The sequence below is a fragment of the Pantherophis guttatus genome, chromosome 8, assembly GCF_059756535.1.
Source record: "Pantherophis guttatus breed Tessera chromosome 8, ASM5975653v1, whole genome shotgun sequence".
In the NCBI taxonomy this organism is placed as follows: Eukaryota; Metazoa; Chordata; class Lepidosauria; order Squamata; family Colubridae; genus Pantherophis; species Pantherophis guttatus.
Genome location: NC_142070.1, coordinates 44,813,785 through 44,826,186, shown reverse-complemented (window position 1 = coordinate 44,826,186; position 12,402 = coordinate 44,813,785). Strand labels below are relative to the sequence as shown.

The 12,402-nt window shown below is 39.2% G+C and overlaps 1 protein-coding gene across 2 annotated transcripts in view; it reads right to left on the bottom strand.

Annotated features, from left to right (window-relative positions):
• Positions 1–9,413, bottom strand: part of ENPP6 (ectonucleotide pyrophosphatase/phosphodiesterase 6) — a 33,210-nt gene extending 23,797 nt beyond the window's left edge. The window contains exon 1 of one of the 2 annotated variants that reach the window (XM_034401526.3): positions 9,271–9,413. Coding sequence is in view for 1 of the 2 variants with exons in the window: in XM_034401525.3 (XP_034257416.1) it covers positions 8,839–9,073 (235 nt within the window). In the remaining variant the exon portion in view is untranslated. Of the gene's footprint in view, positions 1–8,838 lie in introns of both variants that reach the window. The other variant, XM_034401525.3, reaches the window with a different exon arrangement.
• Between the last annotated feature and the right edge of the window lie 2,989 nt (positions 9,414–12,402).

Sequence of the window (12,402 nt, the reverse complement as noted above, 5' to 3'; positions counted from 1 at the left end):
CCCAAGGTTTTTGAACCAGTCGAGTCCTAGGAGGCCTGGTAGATGTCTGCTGACCACGGTGATAGGTAGCCGCTTGTTGAAATGGCCAAATTTCACCTGGAACGTCCCACAGCCTTCAACGGGAATGCGATTTCCTTGATAGTCATTCAGCCTTAGGCGCTGGTGCTTCAGCTGATGTTTCTTGATGTCCGGAATAGCTGCTTTTAGTTCGGCCCTGTGACATGATAGTAATGGACGAGCCAGTGTCTATTTCCATTTGGCATGGGGATCCTTCAATTTTGACGGTTACATGCAGCTTTTTCTCCAGGGACGTTGTAGCTTGGCCAATGCGGGTCTGGAATGTCTCGGGTATTTTGGAATAGGCGCCTCATTTTTGTTGGATGTTTCCGTCCTTCTTATGCAGCTGACCAGCTTGATTGGTGAATGCTCTCTGTTTGTGACTGGACAGTTGACTCGCCCTGCACACCCGTGCCAAATGTCCCTTTTTGTCACAGCGCCTGCAAATGGCATCTTTGAATCGGCATGTCTATCTCTGGTGGAATCCCCTACAGCTAGCACAACAGCTAGCACACCCCCATAGCTAGCACAACTCTCTTTCCCTCTTATTTCTGTCCATTTTGAAGACGTCCTCATTGCCTTCGCTATCAGTCAGGGCTGATTCTCTGTGGACAGGGGTAGACTTTTGTGCCGCCTGGGGTGACGCCGGCCGCTGCAGGGATTCTGCTGCCTTGTTAGACAATTCATGCGCTCTGGCTTCATCTAGGGCAATGTGCAGGGTGAGGTTTGTCTTGGCCAGCAGTCGCCTCTGGAGGTGAATGTCCCGGACTCCGCATATTAATTGCTCTAGAAGGACATCATCAAGATTGCGGTACTCGCAGTACGTGGCAGCCTTGCGTAGCACTTGCATGTATGTGTTAATTGGCTCACTGTCCTTCTGGAGTCTTTGCCGGAACTCATAGCGCTGAATGAATTTGGACAGCATAGGGACATAGTGCGTCCTCAATGTGGTTTGCAGGACCTGCCATGCTACAGACTGCACCGGTGTTGGCTCTGACAGCGATTCGTCTGTGTCAAACACTTCGGGGCCACAGTGACTCAAAAAGAGGGCTCGCTTCCGATTGTTGGACAGCCTTTGGAGGTCCTTTGCTTCGAGGAAGCATTCAAACCGCATCATGTACAATCCCTGCTTTTCTTTCGCGGGATTGAATGGCATTGGTGGTGCGAAAGCAGACATTTCTCTGCTATGCTTGGCTCATGCAGACTTTCCCGCCTGGCTGGATTCTGTTGTCAGCTCTATTTGCGCAACCTATCTACCTCAATCCCATCCTCATTGCCAGTGTTAGATCGGGCAAGTGAGGAGACAGGAGACAGGTCGAAGTGAACAACAACTCTTTAATATACAGTGAGAATCCAGCAACTTTACAGTAGAACAGCTCTCCTTATATAGCTACTTGCCAAGTGTGTTAGCCAATGATCATCAAGCTTTTTCCTGCTCTAATTTTCTCTCCAAAATTAGATACATAATAATTCCATTTAAAAACTCCCTCATTCACATGCTTAGCAACTCCAAAACCAGCTACATGAGCTGATGCAGGCAGCGGAGACACTTCTCTGTTTCCGTAGAGGACCGTCCTCTCATACAGCTACTCTTTCTAGCCTGTGCAAGTTTGGGTGGCTCAAAAGTGGCTTCTATTTCTTTGCTGTCCCTAACCCTTGACTTAATATATAATGAGCTAATATAGTATCAAATTTTATCCTATGAGTTTATTATTAATGAATTACTCTATTGGTTAAGATAATTTAGCTGTTTTTATATTGGGCAAAGATTTCCCTTTATTTTATACTGGTCCAAAAGAAAATACAGACTAGGAAAGTTGAAAACAAAACCAAGTAAAAACAAAATACATATTAATCAAAGAGAAGTTTCATGATTTTATAATTTCTCTAATTCTATCCAAGTACACTTTTGATGGATGAAAGTAATTTATTACGAAAAATTAACATGGTGAATTTACATAAATACAACACTTAAAAATCAAATTTGGATTTGAATAAAACAGCCTTAATTGAAGGATTCTTCCAGATTCTTTATTATTTTATTATTATTTTCAGCCATTATACTGCAATTTTCAATATTAAAATCTCTATTGAAATATGTTTATCATTTGATCAATAGGTAGCAAAATATGAGAAACTGCATTTCTGAGGAATTTTCCATATTTCCTCAAGAATTTTTTAATTAAAACAAATGCAGTAGCTAACTGAGCATTGCCCAGATTTTAATGTTAAAATTCTGTTTCTTAAATGGTGCTCAGTCTATGTTTCCTTAGGCATATTGCCATATGTTTTTCTTCAAAGCATTTTATTTGATAACTCCTGGTAATTATCAAGATATTCAAGAAAAGGACCATTTTCTTTTTAGAAATACTTAAGGCCCAATATAAAAACAGGTAGATTATCATAACCAATACAGTAATTCATTAATAATAAACTCATAGCATACAATTTGATACTATATTAGCAAAGCATCTTCGGGTTAATCAAGTTTTTTGTTATTACTTTGTTGCCCATGATTACTCATAGAGTCATCCACGCAGAAACAAAATTATCAGTTTGGAAGGAATCATCTGTAAGTAATGCCTGCCTTACAACTTGAATATTTCTAGATGAGAACCAGCCCTTTCAGCAAACTCTCCAGCAAACAGTGTACCCTGAAATGGAAAGATGGTCAGTTGTATTTTCTCAATTGCATTTATGGAAAGGCAATTTCTGAACAATTTCCAAGAACCACACGTGAAATATATTTACTTCTCACACCCATAATAGCATATTATGCAGGATTATTTTTAAATAAAAACAATGAAGTAGGCAGATGCCAGGAAGTCAGAATGAAAATATATGATATGGAAACATTCTTTTTACAACTGCAAATACACAAAATTCAGAAACATGGCGGCTGAAATGACTTCCTGAAAGGATACCACTAAATCCAAATGCCCACAAACTAAGCTATTATGTTTTCTGGTTTGCTTATTTTCTTGCAGCAGTTTTCTTCCATACTAGCAGATTGTGGTGGTTTTTTGCAAATAAAATCTATGCGGTAGATGAACTTTAAAAGTAGCATTTGGGATCTTCTACACAAAATAAATAATATAACAATAATTACGGATTTCTTCATGGGTTATCTTGCTGAATTAAATCACTTTATTAAATCACTCTGCTTTAGCTTAGTGTTTATGGGAAAGAAAAGGTTAAAAGGGAATAAACCAGAGGTGGGCTTCAGCAGGTTCTGACCAGTTCTGGAGAACCAGTAGCGGAAATTTTGAGTAGTTTGGAGAACCGGTAGTAAAAATTCTGACTGGCCCCGCCCCCATCTGTTCTCTGCCTCCCAAATCCCAGCTAATCAGGAGGAAATGAGGATTTTGCAGTAACCTTCCCCCGGAGTGGGGTGGGAATGGAGATTTTACAGTATCCTTCCCCTGCCATTCTCACCAAGACATGCCACAGAACCTGTAGTAAAAAAGTTTGAAACCCACCACTGGAATAAACCAATACAATAACAGTGTTAAATTATTCTACGGTTGTTGTATTCATAACCTTGTTCTGCTTTCCTAGCACAGTGAACTGATTTCAAAATAAATCTGCTGTAGATCATAGCTAGAGTCTAAGAACAAGTTGTGTGTTTGGCCATGAACTGGATTCAGTATTTCTGCTCTATCATGTAGGCCTGCAATTTAAACATTTAGTCCCACAGTTAACAGGATTAGCCAACCTGAGCTCAAAAAATTGGGAAAACAGCAAAAAGAGGTCCTGTATCTCTATGAGTGCCATCAAGAGATTGTCAGAATTTTTGCAGTTTAGAGCTGGTAGATCTCCCTTTTGCTTTCTTTTTGGCCAGGAAATAGGCCTTCTCATATTGATGATCTTTTCCAGGCAAAAAATTAAGATGTAAAATATTTAGATTTATAACTCTCATCACCCAGGCTAGGGTTGCCAACAGCAAAGGACAGTGCAAAAGGTATGGAGAATGTCATTTCTATTTCTCTTCTATAAATATTATGCTCAGATTTCACCCTGCTCAGTGAAATTTTTCTCTTGTACCTCCAAACCCATCATCATTATTTGTTTGGATGGAAGATATGGGGTTCAAGTTGTGTTTCTTCCAAATCTTTCAGGCATTCAGACCTCTAGAGAGGCTTCTTGTAGAAGACTTAATACTCCCAGAGAATAGTGAACTCCTTTGTGTAAAACAAACTACAAAGATACAATAATCAAGTTGGTACGATATGATCATGTCTTATTGCAATTTACCTACTATATGCTTTCACTATTTCACACTTTTCTCCATAATGTTTTAAAGAAAATTGATAGAGGCACACATTCCAGCTAGACTTTCAAGTCATCATACAACCTTATCCAAGTTTATCAATAACAGATCTTTCATTATCTTAGAAAAAATACTTTTGCACATTTCCCTGCTGTTAAAACCTTCCTGGTTACATTTCATTGCTTTGACAAGCCTTACATGCCAAGATATTTTTAAAGCCTAATTTAAGAATTAAACTACATTTTTTATTGCTTCAAACCTTAACACTACAGAAAAATGCACTTTTGATTTTCAAATCTGCAGTGAAGCCTTCAGATTTTCCATTCTTCACATTGAACTGCTTGGTTCACACAATAAAATAGGACAAAACCAACAAATGACACCACAATGTGTTAAGTCAGCATTAGATCACAATAGACCAACTTCAGCTTTAAGAAAGAAATCTGTCGAGGATTCGTCTCTTTTCAGAATCCAATTCAGAATTATCTTCATTGTCCTAGGATCCTGTATTCTTAGATCTACATCAGGATTCTTAAATTGGGGTTATTAATTTAATAGATTAATAAAGAAACACATATGCTGCTGGATTATATATTTGATTTTTAAGATATTTTTGTAACTGCATTTAAGAAGAATTACTTTCTTTAGTAATTCAAACTATATTTAAATTCTGTTTTATTTATTTATATTTATTTTTTCTTTAACACTGATTCAAAAGGATTATAGTAGTTTACAGTAACGAAGCAAAACCTACATCCAATTAAAAGGCATCCACCAAATGTAATGAAAATCAAAATGGTATACAACATAAATACTGTATTTTTCGCACTATAAGACACACCGGACCATAAAATGCGTATTAGCTTTAGAGGAGGAAAACAAGAAAAAAAAATCTGCCTCTGCCTCCCATCATCTATCTGGTATTCATCTGGCTAGCTTCCTTGCAGCAAACAGCAAACAGCTTGGTCAACTTCAGCACGTTATCGCAGCCCCAGCATATGATTTGTAAGGGTTCTGCTCCATTGCGCCCACCACGGGTCAACTGAGCTGAGCTGCTGCTGCCACTGGGAAATGCTGGGGCCTTTACTGACAAGCAACTGATTGGCGGTGGGATGGGCGTCCCGGAATACTGTCGATCAGCTGTTCTAGGCGGTGGGTATTGCCACCACTGCCATTCGCTGCTGCTGTTCGCCACTGCCATTCGCTGCTGCTTTTTGCCATCACTGCCAATTGCCACTGGCAATTGGCAGCAGCAAACAGTGGCAGCGGTGATCCCCACTGCCTGATTGGTGGTATTCTGGGAGATCAATTCAACCACCGATCAGTTGCTCAGCAGCGAAGGCTCCAGCATTCCCTGGTGGCAGCAAATGATGGCAGCAGTGACAGGAGGCAGCTGAGGTGACAACTCCCTTCTCCCGTTGCAGTATTCGCTTTCTAAAGACGCACAGACATTTCCACCCACTTTTTGGGGGGATGGAAAGTGCGTCTTATAGTGCGAAAAATATGGTAATATAAAAAAAATAACTACAGCCAAAATAGTGGATAAAATTGGAATGCAAGAGTTAAACTGAAATTTTAAAACTGCATCAATTATCTGGTCACCAAATACTCTATTGAATACTTACATCTTGAACAATTTCAGAAACATGTTTTGATAATCTGAAAATATTTTGTCTATCAATTCTTCATGAACTTGTTCTATACTTTCTAAGAACTTCCAATCTTTAGGATTTTCATAATAGAGCCAATGTCAGGATTAATTCCTTATAATCTAAAGATAACACTAAAGGATTACTTTTTTGAAAGACTCTTGATGAAATAAAAACCAGCCTTTGAATAAGTAGATTACTTTCCCATCTAGACCAATCAAGTTCTTGGCAAGGCAACTGATAATTCTGGTTATTGAAATATTGTCAATTCTGGGTGTTGTCATCTTGAGAAGACAAGCATAGATGAGTTGAACTAGGACCATAAGGGCGAACCTATGGCACGCATGCTGGAAATGGCACACAGAGCCATCTCTCCGGGCACGCAAGCCATTGCCCATTGCTCTTCTGGGTTCCGGCGTGCTGGCCAGCTGGTCTTCATGCTTGCGGGAGCACCAGAAACTGAAAGAGCAGCCACCCAGTGCGCATGTGTGCGCCAGGAAGATGATCTTCTATTTTATGGTGTGCACATGCGTACTGGCCAGCTGGTCTGTGCACACGCATGTGAGCCAGAAACTGGAAGACCAGGTGGCCAGTGCGCATGTGCATGCCGGAAACTGGAAGATAATTTTCCCAGCGCACAGCTGCTCTTCTGGTTTCCGGCACACACACGGGCACTCTCGTTTTGGCACTCAGTGCCAAAAAGGTTCACCAGCACTGAACTAGGAGCTAAGTTGTTTGTCTTAATATTTTTCCAACAGAGCATTATTGTCTGTAGAGGTTTCACCACTGTCATTTCAAATCAATGCCATCATTATCTAACATTCAGAGATGATCAAACCGGTAGTGCGAACTGGTAGCGCTGGCAGCAGGAGGCTCTGCCCATCCACCGGGACATCATTACATCCTCTTTTTTACCCTCTGCACATGCGCAGAAGGCTCTGTGCATGCACAGAAGAGGCGCACGCGCGCATAGCTCCCGTTCCCGAACTGGTAGCAAAGGTAAGTGGATTTCACTGCTGGATAAAACTGCTGTATTTTGGACAGCTGCTTGGAAGCAACCCTCTTTCAGGAAAGTAGGATTGGATTCCTGATAATCAGCCATAAACTGGGCAGTACTTGTGGGCATTTTCTGCTCAAGAACATAATAATTCAACTTGGAAGAAACAATTGCAAGCAAGCCAGAATCAGAAAGTGATCAGTTGTACCTTAAGTATAAATCAATAAATGTGGCCTTGACCTCTGTTTATTTTGAGCAACGCCAACTCTTCTCCAAGTCATAGGTCTTTATTAGCTTGTTCATCAACTTCCCTTCCCTTCCTGACGTTAACACCATTGCTGTTAAACAGGAAATAGCAAGCAAATGTGTTGTTGATTTAAGATTTCTGCAGCTCAGTCAAAGAAACTGGTATTTGTCCAGTTTCACAAGAACAACTTTTATAGTTCCCAGTGTCGTTCTTAGATTCTGATACTGTTTAGTGATGCGAGGGCAGCAAGATTTTTTTTTCTCATCCCAAGAAATACAGCTATTTCTTTGGTGGGATGTTCCAATCAGATAAGTAGGAATTTTAAAAAGTTGTGTTGCCTCTTAATTGTAGGTCCCGTGGGATATTCTTTGGACACATTTTCTGTGGCTTGCTTGGCATTCCTACTGTTCCAACCAGATCAAGAAGGAAAAATGAACTTTGAACAGGTCATAAATGCTGGTTCTGAAGGAGTCCTGTGGAAACGCAAAAGACTTTTCTATGGGACGAAATACACTCCAGCACCCTAAGTGAATAATTGCAAATCTTGAAGGCTTGCTCTCTTATCATAGGATGCAATGTCCCTATTACTGTACCAGTTCAAACTCAATTAATTGTAATGTTATGATGGCTCTACAAAAATTTTTATTTTGCAAGTGTTACATGGACGAGCACTGGCACACATACTTTGTACCAGTATGTTATACTGTTCTAAGAAAGCAGATACAATGCAATTAGCTAAGGATGAACAAACGTTCTTGGTAAATAGAAATGGAAATTATCATATTTGTCCACTGAAAAAACAAAGCTGAAGTTGTATCTCGTAAGATACAGGAAGTGCTCTTCAGGCTCATAACAGGGAGTAATTAGTAAACCATAAACATTTAAAAATAGGATAACTTATTTCTTGTCCTAATGTGATTTTCCAAGTTTAGTTTAAAAAGATGCAAGTTTTATTGTTAAAGGACTGGTGATCTCATTAAAGTATTTTTACAATATGCTGAAACTTGAATATTCATTTTTATCAATGAACCAAATAGGTCTCGTTCAGCTGTTTTGAAACGCATGGGAAGAACCATTTATATTTCTATGCTCAATTGGAAAAACATCCTGCATTCTACAACTGTTTAATTGCTTTGAATAATTCCAGGAATTCTTTTTTCTCCGATAGGATAAGTCTAGTCCTATTGGGAATGCAATTAACTCATTTTTTTAATCCTTCTAAACATCTCAGAGCTGTTGATGATTGGACCAATATTGGCTTGAAATTTAAATTTTAAATGAATACAAATAATTAACTGGAGTAGACACTCAAATTTATTTTAAAAATTTGAGTGGGTATTTTCACCTTGAGGGTTTTCAAATTGAGATAATAAATTCTAAACAATTGGTGGGATAGCATTTGTACAAAAGTTTGCTTTCTTAAGTATCAAGCAGATTTATTTTGTATCATTTGTTTGAACCAAGTTCATTAACCTTTGCCAAGACAAATGTTCATCACATCAGATACTTTCGGCTGCATTGGCTCCCACAGGCAGAGTTTTGGAAATCTGAGCTGAGGCACTTTCAGGCTGGTGGTCCTGATGAGCACAACAGCAAGAAAGTTTAAGAAGGTACTTACCAGTCATCAGGGTGTAATAGTTTGGATAAGAAAGACTGGGGAAGTCGGGGGTTAGGTAATCCACTTTCACTCCCCTGCTGACAATCTCTCTGAAGCCAGGCAAAGACTCTAGTGCTTCCTCGGAGAGATAATCATGTCGAAACCCATCAAGCAAAAACAGTAGGAGCTTTGGCTGTGCAAGAGATGAGCGTACCAGGGTAAGGACTAGCAGAAGACACACAACATATGTTGCCATGTTGCTGGATGGAGGCTTGCCTGAATCTTCTCTGTGCTCTTAGTCCGTATGTAGTTGCTCTGGGGGAAAAAATCCATCTGTAGTTCTTTTTTTTTCCCCAAGGGCTGGACCTCACAGTTCTCGGGATTACCCCAGAATTTAAAGGTACAGCAGCACAAATTGAACTTGCCAGACTTTCCAAATTACGGCCTACTTACCAAAAGGCTTTGAACTTTGCTACTATGGTTGCTTGCGCTCCAGTAGTGAATACTAATTATAGAACAAAAGAAGCAAGAAGAAGAGTGAGCCACAGGGAGAAGCTGCATGCCTTCTGATTCAAGCTGCTTCCCTGCCTTACAAAGAGTTAAAAAAGCATTAATACAGAGTCTTGTTTCTTAGATGTCAGGTTTTTCAGACCAGTGGATAAATTTGAAAATGTAATCAGAGTCTTAGCTTTACAATCAGCAACTAACTATAATTTTAACCTGAAGGATGATTAAATTTTTAAAGTTTGAATGTATTTGTTAAGATCATATACTTGTAATTTTATGAAGAGATTTGTTTACTAATGGATCAATGTATGGGAGATATTTTTATCCTAGTGACTTCTTGTGTTTGCAAACTATTTTTAAAGACATTTCTAAAATGCTTTACTGACTGGTAAACTGCAATCATTTTCTCTCAGGCTGAATGGCTTTTGTCGAGGGGAAAAAATGTAATAAATCCAAACAATAGTAAAAGCCATTGAGCCAGTTTCACTAATGCTATCATAGCACTATGTATATAAATGTTGTATTGAAGGAGGGGACCATGGAGGCCCCCTAGAAATTTTTTAAATAATCTTATTGCTTTTAAAATAACAGAAAAAGATAATAAAACATAGAGGGCAAACACAAAGTTATGTACATTATATATAAAAGACAAGTGGTGTAACGATCAAAATAGCTGCTTGTAGAATGTTTCATTGATGAGACAGCTTATCTGAACTAGCTTAGGTCGCCATAAAGACTAGTCCATCATGAAGGTAACTTTTCCACATACAGTAAACGAAGGTGCCGTTAAGACAAAGTGGGCTCTGAACTCCTGGTATACTGGAAAAGACTTTGATTCAATAGCTGCATGTTTGTGGTGGATGGATCTGATTGCCATAACTCAGTTCAAAGTTCAGGCCAAGCTGTTTCTTCAACGATGTTTCAGCTCAGAGTTCCATTCCTACATTTTTAAAAAGTCTGGTTAATTAATTATAAGGCTACAATTTATTTATCACCAGTTTACTCAAGATTGATCTACTCGGGATCCCACTCAACTCGTCCACCTTCATATTAATTTTTAGTTTACTTCCCAATCTAGCCTACCGCCCTTGTGGTCTTCCATGCAAATACTAACAAAGACCAGCCCTCCTCAGTTTTCTAAGATCAGCCTAAATTGGCACGTTTTCTTCACTTAACTAGGCCCATGTAAATGTGTAACATAGTAAATCTACCCTCTCCGGAATTTCACATATTTCAATAGTATAGATCTTAAAACAGAGCTCGCTAGGGATAAGGAAAGACAAATCTTTATTATAAATTGCAATATAAAGTGGTCTGATCAGTTGCCACACTTGATGCATTGGGGCTTTCATTCATGAGAGTGCAATATAAAGAAGTAGCCCTAATTCCATTGCACCCAAATAAGCTGCTATAGGAGCAGTGGAGAAATGCTACTGGTTCGCACCGGTGCAGGCGAATCGATAGTAAAAAAAAGCTACTGGTTCCTCCAAAGCTGTATTTCCGATGATTAGCTGTGCCGCGTGATTTAAAATCGCTAGAAAGCAGGAAATCCTGCTTTCTAGTGAATCTAAATCACACGGCACAACTGATCCCCCCTTGCTGCACTACTTACCTTCCCAAGCCTCCTTTTAGCGTGAACTGTGCATGTGTGCACATGTAACACACATTTGGTGTGCACTGTGCATAAATGTGCAGTGTGTTTGGTGCACGGCATGCTTGCATGTGCATGTAGTGCACGTTTGGTGCGCAGCGTGCATGCGTGGCCAGTGAACTGGTGGCAAACTGATTCAGATTTCACCACTGTGTAAGAGTATAGCAGGTTAAACAGCAGGTTTTTCAAAAACTGGGCTGTATGGGATCATGGATCAAACTCATCCTGAATTTCTTCTCAGCCTAGCCTTCTCCAACCCTGGACAGAAAGAGAAAAATAGCCTGGACAATTTGTCTTAATTCAAGAAGTAGTTAGCTATACAAGAAGTATCCATTTCCTGTATGTTTCTAAATGCCTTCAAATGTCACTGACAAGTAGAGACTTGCAGACAAACAGCATACTAAGCTTATCTCAGAGAAACCAGGCTCTGTGTCCTAATAACAGAGCAGGAGCTGAGAAATAAGTAACACACAACTTCCCCAAAATCTTAGCTCTTATAGTTGCAGACAGATTTGCATCTTATCACAATATTCATTAATTAGGCAATTACATAATTATTGAATTAACTATGTCAAGTACCCAGCCTATTTAACATACAGCAAATTGTTCATTCACTAATACATATCTTTGATTCTCATCCTTTGCTGCTCTGTGTTAATTGTTTGAAGAAATAGATAGATTAGCTCAGGCAAAAGATTTATGAGTTGATGGTTAAATGTTTACTTCCTTCTTGCTTCTTAGGATCAGGTTTGCTGTCCAGGATCTTTATAGTAAAATGAATTACTTGTTTTTCATGCTTCAAAAATCTGGTAGACTGATAACTGGTGTCCAGAAGTTTGATGCTACAGGTTCTCCTCAACTTACAACCATAATTGAGCCTGGAATTATGGTTGTAAGTTTTTGTGGTCATAAATCAAGGCACCCATGTGACCTAAAGCAATTTTTCAGACTTTTTACAGCACTCGAAGTGAACATGGCAGTTGTTAAACGAATCCATTCATTTGAACGGGCAGTTTTTTTTCCTGGAAATCAGCAAAAAATGCCAGAACCAGCAGCAAATATTGTGAATCACAATCATCTGACAGCAGAACTTGAAAGTTAACAACACGCAGTCACATGACTGTGATGGAAAATGACCATTTATAACTGATTAAGAGGCAAAAGGTCCAAGTGATAGAAAATTGGTTACATTTGAGATCTTAGTCAACTTTTTTGGCCCTAAGGCTCTCAAGGGCCCCAAATTCTCATGAAACTCTATAATTGTTTTTGGGGGTGGGGACTGGTTTAAAAATGGGTCAATTCCTTTTTCATATTATCAAGAGATGTTTTTATCAAGGGTGTCTGGACTGGGTCATGATCCCCCTGAACTGGTTTTCTATGTGCTTCGTTTTCTTAGCAAAATCCAAGCATTCTATGATCCACCATCA